This window comes from Falco rusticolus, chromosome 4 (assembly GCF_015220075.1).
Source record: "Falco rusticolus isolate bFalRus1 chromosome 4, bFalRus1.pri, whole genome shotgun sequence".
Taxonomy (NCBI): domain Eukaryota; kingdom Metazoa; phylum Chordata; class Aves; order Falconiformes; family Falconidae; genus Falco; species Falco rusticolus.
The window spans coordinates 25,318,603-25,339,194 of NC_051190.1; the positions used below are offsets into that span (position 1 = coordinate 25,318,603).

Here is a 20,592-nt window from a genome sequence, read left to right on the forward strand (position 1 = left end):
GGACGATTCTTGAGCAACCTGTCCAAAACCAGGGTTTAATCTTGTTCTGAACTGTACATGTCATGCTGAGCATGCTCAGCTCGGAGTTACACGTGGAAGCAGCTTGTTGCCCTGAGTCGTGTCAGGAGCTGGGGGTGGCAGCGGGCTGGGCGCTGTGATGCTGCACAGCTGCTTGCGGTTGCTGCTGGCTTTAGGAAGTTTCCACCATCCATTGAAAAAACACCCAAGGCTAGAGAGAGCTCCATGGTGTTATCACCGAAATAAAGTTTTAAATCCCTGATACATAGTCCACTTAACGCGTTCCCTTTCAGTTCAGCGTGTAGCTGGGTGCTAGCTGTGAGGGGCAAGGTAATAATCGGGGCGGGGGGTGAGGGGGTGTATACGTGTGTCTCTGAAGCTCGCTCAACGCCAGGGTGCCTCTCGGGGAAGAGCAGCTTTTCCTGCAGCTTCCTGCTCCGTCTGGGAACGGAGCTGACGGTTAATTAAGGCGGAGGGGAAGAGCCCGGGGGGTCGGCGGGGGTGCGGGATGCCCGTGCGCTTTGGCCCGCGGTACCGGGGGGGGGGAGGGGGAGGGGGATGCTAAACACGGGCCCGGGAGGGCTCGTGCTGCCGGGGGCGGCGGGCGAGGGGGCAGGAAGCCGCGTCCTGGGCCCGCCCCGGCCCCGCTGAGTCAGGGCGCGGCGATAAGCGCGGCCCGGCCCGGCCCTGCAGCCGCGGCCCGCCATGTGCGGGACGTGGGCGCTGCGGCTGCCGCTCCTGCTGCTGCTGCTGCTGCTGCCGCTCCTGCCCCCGGCACAGGTACGGCCCGCGGGGGGGTCCGGCACGAGCGAGTGCGAGTCCCCTGGGCGTGAGCGCGTGTGCCCGGCCCGGCCCGCCGCGGTGTGACACCCGTGGGTGCGGGTGCCGGCGCCCGGGGCAGCGGGTTACGCGGGGCTTGGGCACCCGGGGGGGGGCCGGGGGTCTGGCACCCAGCAGGGTGCGCGTTGGCGGGGCGAAGGAGCTGGGATGGCGGCGGGGTGGGGGCGGCGGCGGGCGGGGGCCCGGGGACGGTGCGTGATGGAGACCCGCGCTGCTCGCCCCGGTGGGGTCGGGGTCCCCGCTCAGGAGCGCATCCCCCGCCCCGAGCCCGGGGGGCTTTGACGCTCCTCGTCCCCGCCACCCCGGCGGAGGCGGCCGCGGGCGATGGCGCCTGTGCCCGCTGCCCCGCTCCCGCACTGCGGAGCGAGTGGAGCCCCGGCCCAGCGGCACCGCTGCGGGGCGGAGCGGCGGGAGCCCCGGGCGAGCCTGGGTCCCGGGGACACCCCATGGGGACAGCAGCCGCGCTTCTGGGCAGGGGCTGTGAGCGGAGATGGGGCTGGCAGTGCCTGGGCGCCCAGGGCTCCCAGTCCTGCTCACGCTGGTGTGGGGGCCCTGACCCATCTTCGAGTGCCCCGTCACCAAAAAAGCTGTAGCTGCAGAAGAGGCAACAACCGCAGAGCAGCCGGGGGAGGCAGAAGCAGAGCCTGCAGCGTGGCACCCACGCTGGCTCCGGCACGGCACCTGGCAGGGCTCCGTTCCCTTTCCCTCGTGCAGGTGGCCACACTGCGAGAGCTCCGTGCCTGCCAGCCTGGCCTGTCGCAGCCGGTCCCTCCGTGGCCAGCAGCGAGCCTGCCTGTGTGGCCATGCGGTGCTGGCGGAGCAGTGGTGGGGAGCGGGTGCCCTTCTCCACCTGCCCCACCGCATCCTCTGGACCAGGCGAGAGCTAGGAGACTCGATCTGACATCACTTAAAAAATAAGCAAGAAGGGCAAAGAATAGAGTTGGGCTCGAGGCAGAGGGTTCGACATGAGGGAGTGTGTGTGTGCTCCTGGCAGGAGGTACAGCTGGACAACTGGTGCCCTGGCGCCCATCTGGAGGAATTCCAGAAGAGCATGTCTCCTGGCCCCACCGTGCCGTGCCTGGTCTGGTTCTGCTCTGCAGATGGGCTCGCACTCGCACGTAGGGCACCGTCCTGGCGCAGACTGTCAGCCCGTCCCCGCTCTTTAGTCTGGCCAGGTCCCCAGGGTGGGCTCTGCCGGCTCTGGCTGCAGGAGCTGGTACAGAACAAGTGAGGGATGGCAAGGGGGCTGCAAGGGGGTGGGGCGTGCCAGCCCCGAGGGATGTCTGTGGGCCACCCTACACAAGTGACCAGGGCAGCAGATTGCTTGACCTGCTTCTGCATCGCTGGAGCCCAGGCGCTGCTCTCGTTCCCTGGCATCAGGGACTGGGGACGGCCACGCCAGCCCTGCCTCTGCCTGACACCATTTGGGTCCCCGTGCTGTTTGCTGATCCCTGTTTGCTGATGGGGCGAGGCTGGTGTGTGTGCCACTGGCTGAGCTGGCACTTGCTGTACGGACACCGACACCGTACCTGGAAGCAGCAGCTGCTCCTCCCAGCATGAATGTGCAGTTACTCCCTCAATGTCAGGCTAGCTGAAATCTATAGCTTTGAAGGCCTGGGTGAGCATAAATTGCATTTCTGGCATGAAAAGTCACCCAACTTGTTTGTTTCTGGAAGGAGCCGGTAGTTGGGCTGTTTGTGTCACCTTTAGAAAGACACCTGGGAGTTGTGGCTGAGAACAGCCGAGCTGCAGCCCATCCCCACTGGCAGGTAGGCCGGCTGCGGGGCAGAGAAGGGCAAAGGCTGCACCAGCCCCGTGGCTGCATTGGTGGGACGTGACCAGTGCTGCAGGTGCCAGGGACGGTGGGTTCCGCACGCTGCCGGTGATGCTGCTCACTGCGAGCACAGCTACCTTAGTGCCGGGGCTTCTTGCCACGGATTTATACACCACAGCACCTCTGAACAGCCATTAGCAGGCATGATCCTGCAGGTGTCCTCTGCGGGTGGGGCTGGAGGAACAAGCAGATTTATTATGCTGGTGCAATGAAATAGATTATTTTCCCTCCTAGTCCTGCCTCGCTGGGGACGAAAGGGGACCTCGGCACTCTTCCCCGCAGGCTGCTGCTGCGGGGTGCTGGGTGCCAGGGGGCTGCTGAGCTGCGTCGCGTGGCTCAGGCCATGGGGGCTTGTCCCCAGGTCTGGCTCTCCTTTCCAAGGACAGTGTTTCTGTCCATAGTGCCTCAAAAGCGGTGCTGTGACTGTCCCAGAAACACTGCTCTTCATATCCACTCTGGACGGAAACCTTCACGCAGTGAGTAAGAGCACAGGTGACATCAAATGGACCCTGAAGGATGGTGAGTAAGAACGCAGGGGTGCTCGCTCACAGCCTGGCTCCCTGGGCTTGTCACTGGCCAGGGATTGAGAATGCAACCCCCAGCCTGGCTGCCGCTGGACGGGCTTTGGGCTGGCAGTTCCTCTAGCCCTGGGGACACTGGTGGCTCCAGCCAGCCCCAGGCACAGCTGTGTGCGGAGACCCCTGCTGCAGGCCATGGCTATTCTGGGTCTGAAATGCAAATAGGCTGGGGACCTGGGCATGGCCAAAACGGCTGCGCTTGGCAAACAATGCCACGTTGTCTCTGCTCGCAGGGAGAGGCTGCTGACGTCTGTGTTTCGCTCTTTTTTTCAGATCCTATTCTGCAGGTGCCGGTTTATGTGGCAGAGTGAGTGTCATCCCCCTACGGGCAGGGCGCCCTTTGCAGGGCAGGCAGCCTGCGGGCTGTGCAGGAGCCTTTCGGAGGTGCACGACCACTGCAATGAACCAGCAGATTCACAGCAAGAAAGGGGAACCTCAGAGAAATGAACCTGCCAGCCCGTGCCATCGCCTTAAACCTACCCTTTGTGCTAGTGCTTCGTGCGTGATGATGAGAAATAGCTGCTCTCTGCTGCTGAATTTTAGCCTTTCTACAGACAGACAAGAGGCTCTCGGCACCGCCACACACAAAAGCATAGGAGAGAAATTGAGGAAAAGCCACCTGAAAGTGCAGGGGGAAGGCAGGAGAGCAGAGAGCTCCCCTGGGGCGCGCAGGGCACCAAGCCAGCACGGCTGGTAGGCGCAGGGCAGCCGTATGGAGTTACAGTGCTGACCCGGAGCGGGGGTTCATCTCCTACCAAATCCAATGCCGGAGGTTTCCAGGAAAGGTCAAGCCCTGTAGTGAATCATCCCGGCACAAACTGCTGAAGGGGTTTCTTTAGTGCAGCTCCTCTGTAGTCCTTGGCGTGTGCCCAGTGCAGGGGGCGGCTCACGTTTCATCCTCTCTCCTTTCCAGACCAGCGTTCCTTCCAGACCCCAACGATGGCAGCCTGTATATCCTGGGAGGAAAGAACAAAGAAGGCCTGATGGTGAGTGGGGCTGTGGGGCTGCATGCCTCCCACCCACCCGCGCCCTGGGGTGTCACCAGGCGGGGGAGACTGGGCAGGCCTGTGGGAGGGGCGAGCCTGGGGCCATTGGTGGCTCCAGCTTGTCCCTGGCACCTGGAAGATGTCAGCCAAGTGGGTGTGGGGCACATAGAGCTGGGACCCTTTCCTTCCCCGCCACCCTGTCCTGCTTTGGGGTGAGCAGTGAAGGCAGGCGGGGAGGAGAGGGCCATTCCAGGGGACCTCTCCATCCCACCTTGCTCCTGAAGGTGGGAAGGCTGCTGCTCAGGAACGTGTTCCTCTGGCCCCGCATCCACTCTGCTGTCTGTGTTGCAGAAGCTCCCGTTCACCATCCCGGAGCTGGTTCAGTCCTCACCATGCCGCAGTTCGGACGGTGTGCTCTACACTGGTACGCAGAGGGACCTGGAGGAGGGGCTGAGTGGGGACCTCCTGGGAACGTGCTGGGGAGGGGAGACAGGAGGAAGCCTGGTGGGCAGCTCTCAGGGATGGACATCAGGGCTGTGGAGACTTACGGAAAAGTATTTTCATTCTCAGGGAAGAAGCAGGACACTTGGTTCATCGTGGACCCCAAGTCAGGAGAGAAGCAGACCACTCTCTCAACAGAGGCTTGGGATGGTGTGTGCCCGTCAAGTCCCCTGCTCTACATCGGCCGTACCCGTAAGCCAGTCCTGCTCCCCGTGTGTCCACCTGGTTCCAGGAATGGGGTGCCAGGCAGTGGCCTCATGCCCTACTTATGTCACCAGAGTACGTCATCACCATGTACGACACCAAGTCGCGGGAGCTGCGCTGGAACGCCACCTTCTCCGACTACTCGGCACCGCTCTGTGAGGAGTCCTACCACTACAGTGAGTGGCTGCCACTCACAGGGGCCATGGGAACCAGCTCCCCCAGCACCCCGCTCGCAGCGGGACCCTCGCTGGGGGCACCCTGGGTGATGCTGCCATGGCCCGCAGGTCTTGGCCGTGCCCATTGCTGGGGAAAGCGGCTGCTGTGTTGGTCACAGCTCTTGTGAGAGCAGAGCAGCAACAGCCCATGGCTGGTGGCAGGACAGGGGGGTCAGAGGGGGACAGAGCCCCACGGCCAGCACTGCTCATCATCCCCTCCCTCTGGCTCTGCCTAGAAATGGCACACTTCGCCTCAAGTGGGGACGGGCTGGTGGTGACACTGGACAAAGAGAGCGGGGAGGTCCTGTGGGCACAGAACTATGGCTCTCCTGTGGTTGGCATCTACCTGTGGCACCAGGACAGCCTCCGCCGCGTCCCCCACCTCAACCTGGCCATGGAGACCCTGCGCTACCTGACCTTCCACTCGCAGGACATCCACGTCCTCAAGTGGAGCTACCAGTCCGTGAAGAACTTTGCTGCTACCAAGACCCAGCTACTGTATGTGGTTCCCGTGCTGCGGCAGCTGGTGGCATTCGCGTTGCCTGTGCCCTGATCTGTGATGGACGGAAGGCTGATGCTTGTCCCCGCTTTGCAGGCCAGCGCTCTATGTGGGGAAGTACGCGACCAGCTTCTATGCCTTGACCTCCCTGGTCCATGGCAGTGTGGCACTGGTGGTGAGTCTCTCTGCTGGCCCCGTTCGGGGCGAGCCGCAGCAGGCACATGTCCTGGCTGCACGGTGGTCCATGAGCTGTTGGACCCCCAGCCGCAGGGCATCACACTGGCCAGGATTGATGGCCCCACCACGGATGATGTGACCATGAGCGAGTCAGGGGAGTGTGAGATCACACCCAGCACCGATGTCAAGTACCCGCAGGGCAGCATCACCTCTCTCCACAACCAGTGGCTCCTAATAGGTGCGGACCCACAATGGGCACGGGCTCTCCTTGCGTCCTCGCTCCTGGAGGGTGCCCCGGTGTGTTTTGGGGTGGCAAAACCTGACCTGCTCTGCACAGTGGGGCTGTGGCTTGCCTCATTTCAGCCTGTCCCTGTCCCCACCCCAGGAGGGATTGCCAGACACCCCCACCTAGGGGGTGGGCAGGGACCCTTTGAAGCAGGGCTCACCATTACCTGTACTGGTGGGTATGCCCTTATGCACCAAGCCCATGCGGGTGCTGGGGTAATTAGCCTGCTCTGTGATTGCTGTCACAGGTGTGATGGCTGAATTGCTGTGTTTGGAAATCAGAGTGGGGTCAGGCCCCCTGCTGCCTGCTGAGGGTGGGGGACATTGCCCTCTGCCTTCCTCCGATGGCTGCAGCTGCACTGGGTCCCCCTCCCTGGGGACAGAGCCAGCAGGTTGTAGCTGTGATGTTTTTTGTGCCTCCCATCAGAAGCAACACCCCTTCTCCAGGAGAGCCAGAGCTGTCTGGCGAGCCCATGTCAGCACTGACGGAGATGAAGGACTGATGCTGGGGCCAGAGACCAGGTGATGGTTGTCTCTGTTCTCCTCTCACTGCAGGGCACCATGAGCTGCCTCCCGTGGTCCACACAACCATGCTGCGAGCCTTCCCGGAGAACCTGAGGAAGACAACAGAAACCATCATCCCCAGAGCTCCTCCTGCCAGGACCATGTTTGATGATGTGAGTCGGGAAGCTCTGCTGCATCTCACCTGGGGAAACCTTGGGCAGTGCTGGGTCGCTGGGGGGTCTGGGCTGTCTGGGGGTGGCTGGTGGGTCCCCAACACGGGGTAGCACAGGGAGGGCATCCCAAACCTGAGTGCCCAGCGGTCTGTCCCTCTGGTGTCACCCAGCCCTGGGCGTGTGTTGCAGTTTCTGGCCCCAGGTGGCCTGGAGCAGCCAGCTGTGCGCAGCGAGGGGCAGTTCCAGCCGGACCCCGTGCCGAGGGAGCAGGTGGAGGTCTACCCCGAGGCTGGCATCTGGGACCTGGTGATGGCTGGTGTTGGCACAGCTCTGCTGGCCGGGGGAGTCCTGTTCCTCCTGCTCACGGTGAGTGGTGGCTGGTGGAAGACCCCCCCACCTGCTGCAGAAACACTGCTTCTGAAGGCCTGGGCACCCCCCTCTCTTCTTGTACTCATGGCACAAGCAGCAGTGCTATGACTGCGATGAGCTGCGCAGCACCCACGCTGTCCCTTGCAGACTCGTGATAATGAGCCAAGGCAGTGTGCGGCTTGTCGCTGGCTGGGCAAGGGACAGACGGTGCACATGCTGCCAGTGCTGAGCCCCAGCTCTGTTACGGGCACAGGAGTTCAGCACTTACGTGGTTTGTGTTCCAGAAACTGCAGAAGCAGCATGAGGTGCAGCAGCAGCAGCTGGAGAAGCAGATTCAGCAACTGCAGCAGCAGCAGGAGATGCTGCTCCCAGGTCGGGGCTCCAGCGAGGGTGTCCCTGTGGGGCCCGTGGAGCGGGGGCCGAGCCAGGGAACCATGTCACAGCTCTCACAGAGCTCCAGCCCCTCGGCCTGCCTGAAGGACTGTGCTAATGGGATGGTCAGCCCTGATCCAGCTGTCCCAGTGGCTGCTGAAGGTGTGTGCAGGTGGGAACAGGCAGGGTGTGAGGGGGCTTGCTGTCTGTAGGTGTCTCCCGAAGCAGGAGCCGAGATGCCCTGCAGATGAGAAGGCTGAGCCCAGCTGGGATGGGAGGAGACACAGCACTGGCTGCTGGATCAGCGTGGGCTACAGAAGCAGTTGCGAGAGCAGGGCCCCAGAAATGGCCAGATGGTTAAAGAACTGGATGTCATTTATACAGTGCTAATGCTTACAGGTTGAAGGATGGCTGCTTCCTCTTCCTCTGTAGATGCAGAACCAGATGTGATTGTAGTCGGGAAAATTTCTTTTGACCCCAAGGATGTTCTGGGCCACGGAGCTGGAGGAACCTTTGTCTTCAGGTGGGTGGCAGCCCAAGGTGCCTGCCCTCACTGCTCATTCTCCCTGGGCACCATGAGGATAGCACCAAGGCAGCTCCTTCCCTGGACGGCAGCCGCTGGGTCAGGGGCTTTTGGGAATGGGTTGCCACCTTCCCTGTCTCATGGTCCCCAGCAAACCCACCTGGGGAGCTGGGCTCATGGTCTTCAATAGCCAGGTGCTGGGTACACAGGGCAGGTCCCCCCTCACACCACTGCCCTGTGCTCCCCTTCCCCTCCAGCCTGTGCCCGGCTGTCAGGCAGCTGGGCTGTGCCCGCTGCAGGCAGTGCTCAGCACCAGCAGGACTGGCCCCTTGCAAGGTTCCCCTGGCTCGGGCTGAGCCCCTTTCCCCAGCACTAAACACAGCAAAAAGCAAGGGACGTTATTTTCCTACAAAAAGGGGAATCTGAGCCCTCAGTTCCCAGCTTGCTGCAGAGATTTCTGCCTGTCAACGGCTGTGACAAGTCTTTGGGAGTCACTCCAAGGTGACCCACACCGAGGACCCCAAGGGGCAAGTCCCCAGCATCAGCTGCAGCCTGGCCGGGCTGCACATCTGCAGTGCTGGGCTCTGCTCCAGCTGGGGGGGCCATGCACGGACACTGCCACCGACTCTCTGCACAGGGGACAGTTTGATGGCCGGAACGTGGCTGTGAAGCGCCTCCTGCCCGAGTGTTTCCATCTCGTTGACCGCGAGGTCCAGCTGCTCCGGGAGTCAGATGAGCACCCCCACGTCGTCCGCTACTTCTGCACAGAGAAGGACAAGCAGTTCCATTACATCGCCATCGAGCTCTGCTCCGCCACGCTGCAGGAGGTGAGCCTGCAGCCCTCTCCCTGCCCGGTCCTGGGGGTACAGGGCTGTTGATCAGTCCCGGGTGCCCCCATACCTGTGTTTGCAGGTCAGTCCCCAGGGCCTTTGTGCTGTTAGGGATGTCCTGGCAGTGCTCCTGCAGGAGCAGGGTGCTGTGCATGCCCAGGGAAGGCTTGGCAGCCAGCAGCTCCCAGCCCTCTTTGGGGCTCCTGCCTGGGCACGGGTGCACGGCTCAGCTCCGGACCTGCTTCCCAGCGGTCAGAGGGAACAGGGCTCAGAACAGGGGCATGGCCAGGCTGTGAGGTGCTTTGGAGAGGCAGGGCAGCCAGCAGCAGCACTGCTCCTGTGTCAGTCAAGCCCCTACCCCTGTTCTGCCCATTTACCCTCTCGGGAGGGACAGGGCAGCTCTGAGCCCCAGCATCAGTCAGGGCAGTTGGGCATGTGTTGGGAAGAGACGGAGCACGGGGGAAGAGAAGCATCCTTTTACCGCCCCGTAAAGCGGGAGTGTTGCTGGAGCTGTGGGGGTCCCCCACAAACAAACGCAAACGCAAAGCAAACGCAAGTGAGGGCAGTTTGCTGCAGAGGGAATAGATGCCGACTGGTGCACCTGGAAGTGGCGAGCCTTAGGCACAAATGGCCTCTGCATGGGCTTGTCTCCTTCCACCTCTGTCAACCTACTGAGAAATCCCTCTCCCAACAAGCCTTGACACCTTTGCCCCAGTAAATCAGGCCTCGCTTCATCTCTCTCTACCTCGCTGTGCTTCCAGTATGTGGAAAGCCCCAGCTTTGACCGTCGCAGCCTGGATCCAGTGTCCCTCCTGCACCAGACCATGTCCGGGCTGGCCCACCTCCACTCCCTCAGCATTGGTGAGAGGGCAGCGGGTCCCGTCTTGGCCCCGTCCTCAGCTGCAGGGCTCAGGCAGCAGCTGTCTGGGCCAGTAGAGCCTTGCCGCCGCAATGGCAGGTGATACTGCACGCTCTCTCTTCCAGTCCACCGTGACTTGAAGCCATGTAACATCCTCATCTCTGTCCCGAATCACCACGGGCAGATCCGAGCAGTCATATCCGACTTTGGCCTCTGCAAGAAGCTTCAGGGGGGACGACAGAGCTTCAGCCTCCGCTCCGGCATCCCTGGCACCGAGGGCTGGATTGCGCCCGAGGTGCTGCAGGAGACGCTGAAGGAGAACCCTGTCAGTGAGCCGTGGATGCCCCCCCCTCCCGGCCCCGGGTGGTCCTTGAGCCTGTTGTGGGAGTCCCCTGTGCTGGCAGCAGCCTCACGGTGCTACTGAAATGCACAATTAAGACAAAAGCTCCGAGAGCCCAAGCCAGCCCACTGCAGAGCACCGGTGCTCCTCGCCAGGACCACCCTGGGTAGCACTGCCCCTATGCTCCCACCCTTGTGGGGACGGTGCCTGGCTGTGCTCAGCACGGGGCATCTCAGCTGGCTACAGCCCTTAGAAATTCAGGGTGGGGAGGCTGGAGGGGCTGTGGCTTGCTGTGAAGGTTACGTTGCTGCTCATCGATTTGGCGCAGGGAATCCTGTTCCTGCTGGCAGCTGGTAGCTGTATTGATCCCTGGCAGGGCACGTACTGGTGCTGGCAGCACGCTCCCATAACCTCGTACTGGGGTCAGCTTGCACAGCTGGGTGAGACTGCAGCAGCCCTGGCGTGTCCGTCTGGCTGCCCAGTCCTGGCTTCTGGCTGTGCCTCTGGAAAACACCTTCCCTGATACAGACCCGACGTGACGGGTGCGTCACTGACCCCCAGGAGCGGGGCCGGCAGGAGCCCTGGTGCGATGCATTTTCCAGAGCTCTGCAGCCAGCAATGAAGCATTCATGCAGAAGAATGGGGAGGTGAGGAGGTGAAGGCTTTCCTTGCCCTTTGCTGCGAGGGGCCCACCTCCCGCTTTGTGTTCCACAGACGTGCGCCGTGGATATCTTCTCAGCTGGCTGCATCTTCTACTACGTGGTGTCAGGAGGACAGCACCCGTTTGGGGACAGCTTGCGGCGACAGGCCAACATCTTGTCAGGCTCTTACCAGCTGAGCTGCCTGCAGGAAGAAGCTCATGGTGAGACCCTTCCCCACAGGCGCATCTCCGGGGGCAGCCCTGATCCGAGGGGCGCAGCGCTGTGTCCTCGGCGGGGCTAGTTCTCCATTGCATTGTTTCACCTACCAGACAAGCTTGTTGCGAGGGAGCTGATTGTGGCAATGATCAGCCCCAAGCCCCAGTGCCGACCCTCAGCGCCTGTGGTCCTTGTGCATCCCTTTTTCTGGAGTCTGGAGAAGCAGCTGCAGTTCTTCCAGGTGAGTGCATGCTGTCCCACCAGGCAGCAAACAGGTGTGCTCTGAAACCCCAAGTGCTGGAAACAGCTGCCAAACAGGTCAACGGGCTCATTTTGAGCTACTTTTGGAAGGGGTGGGGGGTCTCTGGGTTTGGGGCCAGGGCCAAACCATGCCCGTCCCACCTCGGCACCAGCCCTGTTCCCTGGCACTGGTGTGGGGTGAGGGCAGTGCCATACCCACCCCGTCCCTGCTCTTGGGCACACAGGACATCAGCGACCGCATAGAGAAGGAACCTGCTGAGGGGCACATCGTCTCGGCCCTGGAGGCGGGGGGGCGGTCAGTGGTGAGGACCAACTGGAGGATGCACATCTCCCTGCCGCTACAGACAGGTGGGCACAGCGGGGGCCAGGCACTGAACCCGCTGACGCCTTTCACGCAAAAGCAGGCAGGGAATGAGGCTCCTGTGTCTGGTGCTTTTTAATGGGCAGGAGACACTTGCTTGTGCCCCGAGGCCAAAACCCAGGGTGGGCGAACATGCCAGCCATTCCTGGGGAGGGTTTGCCACAGGCTGCAGCGCTCACTGTGCACACCCGGGGTGCGGGGGCTCAGGGCAGTGCTGGCATTGCAGGGGGCTGTGGCAGCCCCTTGCCCCGCGTGTATCCCCCCTTGCTCAGTGTCTCCCCTGCTCTCCCCAGACCTGAGGAAGTTCCGCACCTACAAAGGGGGCTCGGTCCGTGATCTCCTGCGGGCCATGAGGAACAAGGTATGGCCACCCCAGCTCCCTGCACAGCCCCCCACCCCCCCTTCCCCACTGCCTGCCCCGGCTCACCTCATCCTCTCTCCTGCAGAAGCATCACTACCACGAGCTGCCAGCTGATGTCCGGGCAGCCCTGGGTTCTGTCCCGGATGGCTTTGTGCAGTATTTCACCTCCCGCTTCCCTCGGCTGCTGTTGCACACGCACAGGGCCATGAGGGTCTGTGCCCACGAGCGACTTTTCCACTCCTACTACCACCAGGGACCAGGAGGCGACAGCAAGTGAGCAGGGATGCACACCGGGATGGCACCCACGGTGCGGGGCTGCTGTGGCCACTCCTGCCTACCCTGCCTGTACCTGCAGCTCTGTCTTGCAGCAGGCAGGAGCAGCCCCCGGGGCACTCAGCATCCTTCTCCCCCTCCCCAGGGTGAGGTGGGGGCCTCAGCAATATGATGGCTGCCCAGCATACATGTGGGTTACAAGCAGCATGGTCCAGGAGAGGTGAGCACAGGGTGGCACTGTGCTCTTGCCTCTGGTCTCCCGAGCCCAAGAGGGATCCTGGGGGCACCCGCCTTTGCCAGCACTCACAGACTCAGCGCCCCGAAGGCATTTGTATCAGAGAACAAAATATCTCTGCAGTGGATGTGGCGCTTTGACAAAAAGAAAATGCATTTTGCATTTTCTTGAGGGCAGCTGGCATAGCAAAGCACGGGCAGGGTGATGCAGCTGGGCTGGGGTGCTCACCATGGATGGGTGAGCTTCATCCTGCGCGTTCTCCCGTGCCACATGCCTGGTAAAGCAGCTCTTGGAGCAGGTGTCCAGCATGGCTGTGGCCAGGGCTGATGCACTGGTCAGCTTCTTGCAGCCACCCCAGGGCCTGGACCTGCTATTTGCATCAGGGCTGCTGAGGGCAAGGCAGCGTGGTTGGGGCCTCCAGCACAACCCTGAGAATGAAGTTTTTAATCTCAGCTGGGCTGCGAAAAAGGTTTTCTCCCTTTTGGTCAGCAGCAGCTTGTAATTATGCCAGGCCAGAGCCCCCCCATTAGTCCCACGCCCAGGAGCCCTGAGCAGTTTGCTCAGCAGTTGTTGCAGGACACAAAGGCAGGGAAACCCCTCCTGCCCGTGGCCTTTCCTGCTGGCACAGGGGCCGTGAGCAGCCTGGGAGCCAGCGTGGCAGCTGGAGCCCCTCAGCAAGGCTTCGTTTTTGAACAGCAATGATTTTGTACGGTCAGATTCCTCTGGGTGCTGAGGTGTGGGATTTTGTTACACAGGTAACATTGGGTTGGTATCCAGTTTCTTCTCAGAATCCTGTATGGCCTAAAGCATTTTATACATAATATTATAAAAAACCCAACTAAACAAACTAGAAAGCTTGTCCTCCTTAAAAATAAACTGGCCTGAGAGCACCAGGAGGTGCTTGCTGGCAGCCAGCAATGGTGGGGGAAACCCAAGGTAAGTTACTGGGCTCCTGCAAAAGTCTGTTACAGTAGCTGACTTGCTAATTCTATAGTCATATTTGCAGGCATCTTCCTGATAGTAAGTAGAGCCAATTAACTAGGAAGTGGGAAGATGGGTCATTAACCTACAGGTACCAGTATAGCTAGTACAGCATACAGCGATATACACCCCTGTACAGTACATCTGTAATAGCCTCAGGGTCTCCTCATCTGCAGCCCAGCTGGGGAGATCAGCACAAACAACAGCTACCCCACTTTTCTCTGCTTACAACAAACATCTCCCAGAACAACTCTGACTCCCCACTTCCTATCATGATCCGCCACCATTGCCCTGTTGCTCTGTGTTAAGAGCTGGAGCTGAGTGAGGAGCAAGTCCAGGGCTCAGCTCATGCAGAGGCTGTTACTAAAGGCAATCGAGCAGAGAGCACAAGCTGATGAATGAAGAGAACAGCTCTTGCTTGGAGCATGAGCCAGAGGCAAGGTGCTGCTTCCTCCTGCACAGCAAGCCAAAGGGAACCACGACAGGCTAGATGCTGCAGCAAGTTACATTTAATCAAGTTATGCAATATACAAAAGTCTTATGTTTCATGTAGATTAATTTCAGTATTAAAAGGCCAATTCCTTAGTCTCACCACCCTAGCCATGTTAAATATGTTACCTGAATTTCTACTAGAGCACCAGCACAGACACGTACAAATAACTTACGTGACAGTTCTGCTCTCCCCATACTTTGTTCTCTCAAGAGAAGGCCCAGGAGCCTCAAACAAGAGGGGTAGTTTTTGAGTCAGGCTTTTGGCTTTGGGAAGTTGAGGGGTGGGGAAGAAAAAAAAAGAGAGTAGGTATGCAATTAAAAAATAGAGTCTATTAGGAGTGGGGAGCAAGAAACCTTTGGGTACCAGTCAGTGAACAACACCATTCCCACAGCATCAGGGGCTTCTCTCATGGCAACCAGCCCATACCCAGGAGTGGGAGCCCAGCTGCGTAACTTGAGGTTACAGCATGAGCAGGGATGCTACTAGCCCTCCCCACCACAGCTGGAACAGTTTGGCACAGATACTGAGTCCATTAAAAACAAGATTTAAGCAGAGGATTTCACACAGGCTGACCCAGACTTGGAACTGAGGAGCTTTTCCACCATGGTGCGAGCATAGCGGAGCCGGCTGGCCAGCTCCTTGCAGCATCCGTGTTCCTCGATGAGGCTCAGCTTGTATGTGCGGAAGTCCCGTTTCTCATCTATGTATGTGACAGCAGCCATGAGAGGGCACAAGATGACCTTTGTGTGGTCCTGTGGGGAGAGAACACATGGTCACCCTGAACACTCTCCTCCTTGGGGACTGCATTTCCTCAGGATGAACCACCTCAGCAGCACTTGGGGCATCCCAGAAGCATGCTGACAAAGCACCATGCCACAGCATTCGTTCATAGATTGCAGCAAAGGGGAATAAAGTGATCTGGCCAGCCAGCTCAAGACCACTGCAACCCAAGACTGTGCAGCAGCCCTCCTCCTGCTAAAGGACACTGCCCCTTCACAAGCAAGAACCGTCTGGGTGGCTTATGTACCCGGCAAGGGGAGCAAGGAGCCTCCCGCTGCTTGGTTCACTGGGCAGTCTCAGCTCAAGTTCGACCCCGCTGCTGCGTTGCATGCAGCACTGTGTGGAGTGGGGCTTGTTCAGCAGCTGGAGCTACAGCCCCGGAAAACTCAAGAGCAGCAGCCTGACCTGGAAGAAGTTGATCTGCACGGTGCCATTGCTGAGGTGCAGGATGATGGCGCTGCGGGTCCGGAACCAAGTGCAGAGGTAGGGTAAACGGGCCAGCTCGTCTCCTTCCCGTGGCGTGATGTTAGCACCCGCCTTCAGCAAGTGCTCGCTCATGTAGTTCCGGAAGTATTTCAATAGTGTTATCTACGGATGGGAAAGGCTGTGAGCAGACAGGCTGAAATGACCCCGGCTATGTGGGAGCACAGGGGCTGCTGTCACCATCCTAGAGTGATGCATCACTGCACAGACTGGTGCGAATTCTCATGCTCAAAGTTAACTGGGTTTGTGATACTTCAGACTTGCTTTGTTGAACAGTACATAAAAGTCTTGTGAGCACTTATTTCTGCTAAACTGCTAATAAATGAGCCTCAGATAGCAACTAGAAATAAACAGAGCTGCCAGTGTCTGCCCTCATGGCCCCATTTTACCAGCCAAGAGGAAGCCTGCAGAATGCCAATGCCCCCAAGTTACAGATGTTTCTCCCTGGAACCCACCCGTGCCCAAGCAGTCCAACAAGGCTGGCAAGTCTCTCACCAGGAGTAGCCACCCTCCAGCAACAGCTCCTGCCCCAGGACTGACCTTCTTGTTCAAGGCAGAGGGGTAGGATCTCACAGTGAAGTAGGACTCATTGCTGTTTTGCTCAATGTACTGCAAGCTGTCACCATCATTGTACATAATAAGACGAGTGGAGTCATTGAAGAGAACTCCCACACTGTTGTCACACAGCTGGTAGCCTAGTTTGAAAGGGAGCCCATTAGGCCTTCAGATACCACCGGTTATGTGAAACACAAAGGTAGAATGCTGTATCATCTAGGGGTTCCCTGACAACCACCCCACCAAGTCCCTGCCAGGTCTGAAGAGTCTTCTTTGTGGAGGTCCGGGTGGCACTTTTCCTCCTCTGGATCCGTCATCCTCCCTTATTGCATCACCTGCTGCAGAAGCAACTTGCAACTGCCACAGTGGGTACACACGCTCACTGGGGAGCGAGGCCAGCCATCTCTGCAGCAGGTAGCCATCTTCCACATTAGTGGCCAGGGCTGATGTTCAGTGACCACTACTCTGATTCCCTGGGTATTTGGCAACGTTCCTGACAGAGCCTTGGACACACATGCACTGGAATACTGTGACTAAAGAACCAAGACCTACACAATGCCCAAACCCAAGCTTCCCCCAGCCTCTTCAAAAACTAGAAAAGGCTGAAGTATTGCTCCCCTATTATTTACCTAGACCATATTTATCCGAGTAGTCCACCCATTTGCTAACCCAGAAGATGGGAATGCAGGCTGGGTCTTCAGCTTCTTCTGCAAAGAGAAAAGGAATTTGTCAGAAGACATTTCACACCACCCTGCACACCTCAGCAAGCAAGCGATACCATATGAAAGGTAAGTAGCTACTACATCACTTCTCAGCCTTCCAGTTTGAAACAGAGGCATGCTGGTCCCTCACCTCAGACGACAGCATCAGAATGACAAAGCAGCAAGTTATCCAGGAGGGCCAGCGCCTGTGGGACTGTCCTCAGGCTCACCTTGTCTCACTGCCAGTCTATCAGAGGGCTTGGATGAGTTGACCGCAGTCAGTTGCTGCAACATGTCAGCTAAGTGACAGTCAATAGCATCTCCCGGCTCCCGCAGTCTAGCTGCATCTTCTTTTTCAGGCAAGTTCTCTGGTGCAGGACTGTCTGGTCCTGGGCCAGGAAAGAGAATACTGTTGAGGCGTGATGAGGGAGTAGGCTTCTAAAGGCATCAGGTTTACATTGTACCCTGGCTATAGGAAACACATTACATACCATATAGCTAAAGCTAGCGCTGGCACTTTCTCCCTGCTTTGGTTCTGGGCAAAGAGTGAGGAGACCCCTCTCACTCACAAAATGTCCCAGGTGCTCATAACAACAAGAGGAGGCAAGGGAGCACCACATTCCCCGTTGATGGCTCTGGATGGTGTGGGAAGCCAGGCAGGCTCTCATCCAGCACCGCAGCCCAGTCTCACCTCTGGACACTTGCACTTACCTTTGTTAAGTGCAGTCAGCGGCTTTCGCCCGTTCAGTTCAAGTCCACTGGGAGCAATTGAAAATCTAGGTGCAATGGTGAGGCAGCTGGTGGGCAAGCGGCTGGGGATGTATCCCGATGTGAAGAACTCGTCACTCAGCAACTCGTCAATAGTTGGGCGCGTGGCAGGGTCAGACCTCAGCATCTTCTGGATGAGGTTAGCAGCTACGGGGTTGATGTGCTAAGAGGCGACAGGCAGAGTTGAGAAACAAGGGTCAGGGGACAACATGTACTAGTGGCAAATGCATTGGATACACAACCTGCAGGGGAAGTTCTGCTTGGAGCAGAGCTCCCGTGCTGCCTCAGGCAAACAGGATGCAAGCTGAGGAAACAGAATTGGGCAGGCATGGAGAACTGTCTCCTAACAGCATGCAAGGCCTAAAATCAACTGACTTCAGCAAGACAAAAATCAACAGCAGTGGGATGAGCTGGGGACCTGGCCCAGACCTCACAGATTTGAGCATGTCCGTTTAACATCATGTGCCAAGTGCTCAGCTTGGATTTTTGCTGGACTACAGGGTGGGGAGCTGCTGGCTCCCCAAGAAGCTGGCCGTACAGGTTTACTCCACCATAGACTGAAACATCCCCTTCACAGAATCATTTAGGTTGGATAAGTCCAACCATTAGCCCTCACACACCATGATAAGAGCCATTTCACCATTATGTGAGAGCCTGTTAAGTGCCAGAAGCAGGATGGCACAGCAGAAGGCTGACAGAGAAGCGCTGCAAGGTGAATGGATCCACCCGTGGGAAGCACCATACCTTGGGAATAGTATAGTCATTCTTCTTGATTCGGAGGTAGGTTTCTTTTAGACAAGAAGTTTCAAAAGGTGGTTTCCCAACCAGCAGAGTGTACCTGCACGTTTACAGACAAAAGGGTGTCAGTTTTACAAAAGGGACTCCAAGACCTGTGTGCAGAAGTGGCCCTGGGCTAAGCACACCCTGGGACTTTACTGGCAGAGGGAACACTTGGCACTGGACGTGCAGCAGCGCAGACAGCTGTGTGTACTGCGCCTGGTTCCTGCCCCTGAAAAGGGAAGACAGAATTTCATACCCTCTGGGGAAATTCCCAATTCAGAAGTGTGGGCTTTTGGAAAATACCTCAGGAGAGCCAAACAGCATAGCAGATCATCCTGCACACATCCCTGTGTGTGCCGGGCACAGCACAGGTTGCATGCTGGCTGGCAGCAGGGTCAGCCAGGGCAGGTGCTCCAGAGAACGCCCTCCCCAAAGCAACACAGAGGGGCCAACAAGACCGGGACCGCTGGGACCACCAGCCCCACGGCCACGCAAGAGGCATTTTGACTCACATGATGCAGCCAATGGACCAGATGTCCACCTCAAAGCTGTGCCCCTTCTTGCCCAGGACCTCTGGAGCAATGTAGTTGGGGGTTCCACACAGGGTCTTCTTGCGCTCGCCATCGTACTCCACTTTGGTGGCCAGGCCAAAGTCACCTGCGAGAGATGGGGTGTGACTGGAGCCACCCAGGACAGCTGGTCTCCGGGGCTGGGGAGCCCACCGGGGGCTGGCAGGGTGGCATGTCACGGGCACATACCGATCTTCACCTCCATGTCGTCGCTGAGGAAGAGGTTGCCCAGCTTGAGGTCGCGGTGGATGACGCGGTGGCTGTGCAGGTACTGGCAGCCCAGGATGGTCTGGCGCAGGTAGTACCGCACCTCGGGCTCGCTCAGCGCCTTCCGCCGCTTGTGCAGCTCCAGCAGCGACTGCGGGGCGACACTCAGTACCGGGTGCTCCCGCTCGTGCCCCCCGGCGCCCCCCCCCCCGCCCCCCCGCTCCTCACCCTGCGGCGGCAGAGCTCCAGCACGACATAGACGAAGTCCGCGTCCTCGAAGAAGCCCTGGAAACCGACGACGTGGCGGTGGGCCAAGCTGCGGTGGATAGCGATCTCCATGGACATCTTCTCCTTCTGGTGCGGCTTCACCAGCAGCGACTTGGGCACCACCTTGCCCGCGAACACCTCCCGGCTCTCCGCCTCCGCCAGCTCGTAGCACCGCGCGAAGCCGCCCTTCCCCAGGAACCGCCCGCGGACGAAGCTCCGCCGGGTCCGCGGGTCCACCAGCACCTTCGGCACCTCCTTCCCGCCCACCACCGGCCGCGCCGACGCCGGCTCCGGCTCCGCCAGGGCCGCCGGCCGCGCCGCCTTCCCGCCTGCCGCGTTCATCACGCACCGGGCTGCTGCGGAGCTGCGGGGGTTGCGCCGGGCCGCAGGCAGTGGCCGGGAGCAGGAGCAGAGGCAGAGGCAGGCAGCGCAGGCCAGGCCAGACCCCAGGCAGAGGCCGGGAACAGGGATCAGGCCTCAGGCAGGAACGGGCCGCAAGCAGGAACAGGCGCTGCCCGGTACAGGCGCTGCCCGATTCAAACGCGAGCCCGGAGCGTTACGCACCCGCGGCCGCTCCCTATTGGCTGAGAGGATTTAAAATCCACGCCGCCCGCCGCAGGGCACCATGGGAGCGCCCGGCCCAGCGCTCTTAAAGAGCCAGGCACCGTGCGGGGCGGGGCGAGCGCGCTGGCCACGCCCCCACGCGGGGCGGATGAGGCGGGGCAGCGCACGGCGCGTGTTCCAGTGGCCGTGGACTGGCGGGGAGCGGCCACGGGGCACACGTGGGGCGCCGCGGTCACCGCTCCCGCAGTGACTGCAGGGCAAGGCCCAGCCCCGCGCCCCCCGGCCGCTCTGTGCCCCCGCGGGGTCTCCCGGCACAGGTGCCCCCGGCCGCTCCCGGGGTTCCCAAGCGCGGGGCTCAGAGCGCTTTGTGTAAGGAAGTTTGTGTCGGAGCCGGTACCCGACGCGGAGTTTGTTTTTCTGGGAAAGAAACGGCACCCGGCTGCCCGCTTCCCGGCGTCACGTATAGCGCCTGCGCTGACCGGAGCCCGGCTCTCCCGCCGGCCTGTGCTCTGCGGAGCCCCCTGCGCCCGCCCCGGGGGACGGTCGGGCAGTCGAGCGTAGGCACCCCGTCAATGATTTTTTTCGCTCTCTCCTTCCCACTCCCCGACGGACGCCAGCCCCAGGTCCTGTCGAGCCGCTCCTGCAGCCTGGCACCCCTCACTCAGTAACCACCCGGGATGTCCTGGTCCCTTAACCCGGTCTCGCTGCTGGCTGGGGCTGAACAAATAACCCAGAACAGCACAAAACCCAGCCACGGCACTGCAGCCCACGAGCTGCCTCCCCCCTCCAGGCACTCCATCCACCCAGCTATGCCAGGGTAAGAACAGCAATTTCACCTCCCATGGCTTCCCTTCCCGATCAGCAGAAGCCATTCCAGCCCTGGCTATCAAATAGATGTTCTCAGCCAGTGAGTTTTGAGCTTTTGCCACACACTGGGCCTGTGGGTGCTGCCCATGGCACCCAGCCAGCCTTCAGCTGTTGACACAAGC

The 20,592-nt window shown here is 59.8% G+C and overlaps 2 protein-coding genes across 6 annotated transcripts; one reads left to right on the forward strand and one right to left on the reverse strand.

Annotated features, from left to right (window-relative positions):
• The first annotated feature begins 647 nt into the window (after positions 1–647).
• ERN2 (endoplasmic reticulum to nucleus signaling 2) lies at positions 648–14,244 on the forward strand. 5 transcript variants are annotated; one of them, XM_037382778.1, is made up of 23 exons: positions 648–798; positions 3,094–3,211; positions 3,544–3,577; positions 4,184–4,256; positions 4,608–4,680; positions 4,827–4,949; positions 5,036–5,137; positions 5,413–5,674; positions 5,772–5,850; positions 5,940–6,090; positions 6,693–6,814; positions 7,004–7,180; positions 7,468–7,717; positions 7,988–8,078; positions 8,716–8,905; positions 9,670–9,769; positions 9,893–10,092; positions 10,822–10,969; positions 11,078–11,205; positions 11,450–11,573; positions 11,880–11,947; positions 12,033–12,220; positions 12,366–14,244. In XM_037382778.1, exons 1-23 carry the CDS (start codon positions 724–726, stop codon positions 12,442–12,444), a joined length of 2,955 nt encoding a protein of 984 aa, XP_037238675.1. In that variant the 5' UTR covers positions 648–723; the 3' UTR covers positions 12,445–14,244. The 5 variants fall into 5 exon arrangements, 4 of the variants coding, with proteins under 4 accessions (XP_037238675.1, XP_037238674.1, XP_037238676.1 ...); XM_037382777.1 differs by lacking the exon at positions 648–798 and having other exon boundaries at positions 1,235–3,577; XM_037382779.1 differs by lacking the exon at positions 648–798 and having other exon boundaries at positions 1,237–4,055.
• On the reverse strand, positions 13,931–19,617 carry PLK1 (polo like kinase 1). The gene is made up of 10 exons (XM_037382781.1): positions 19,001–19,617; positions 18,755–18,923; positions 18,509–18,653; positions 17,961–18,054; positions 17,160–17,379; positions 16,679–16,837; positions 16,377–16,454; positions 15,733–15,887; positions 15,115–15,297; positions 13,931–14,681 (listed from the first exon to the last, which is right to left on the reverse strand). Exons 1-10 carry the CDS (start codon positions 19,379–19,381, stop codon positions 14,475–14,477), a joined length of 1,791 nt encoding a protein of 596 aa, XP_037238678.1. The 5' UTR covers positions 19,382–19,617; the 3' UTR covers positions 13,931–14,474.
• Between the last annotated feature and the right edge of the window lie 975 nt (positions 19,618–20,592).

Coding starts and splice junctions, on each gene's coding strand:
- ERN2 (XM_037382777.1), top strand. CDS start 3,282: ATGCAACCCCCAGCCTGGCTGCCGCTGGACGGGCTTTGGGCTGGCAGT. Junction 5,851..5,939: donor ATGGCAGTGTGGCACTGGTG/GTGAGTCTCTCT, acceptor TTGGACCCCCAG/CCGCAGGGCATCACACTGGC. Junction 8,079..8,715: donor GGAGGAACCTTTGTCTTCAG/GTGGGTGGCAGC, acceptor CTCTCTGCACAG/GGGACAGTTTGATGGCCGGA.
- PLK1 (XM_037382781.1), bottom strand. CDS start 19,381: ATGAACGCGGCAGGCGGGAAGGCGGCGCGGCCGGCGGCCCTGGCGGAG. Junction 18,924..19,000: donor TGGAGCTCTGCCGCCGCAGG/GTGAGGAGCGGG, acceptor GTCGCCCCGCAG/TCGCTGCTGGAGCTGCACAA. Junction 18,654..18,754: donor CGACATGGAGGTGAAGATCG/GTATGTGCCCGT, acceptor CATCTCTCGCAG/GTGACTTTGGCCTGGCCACC.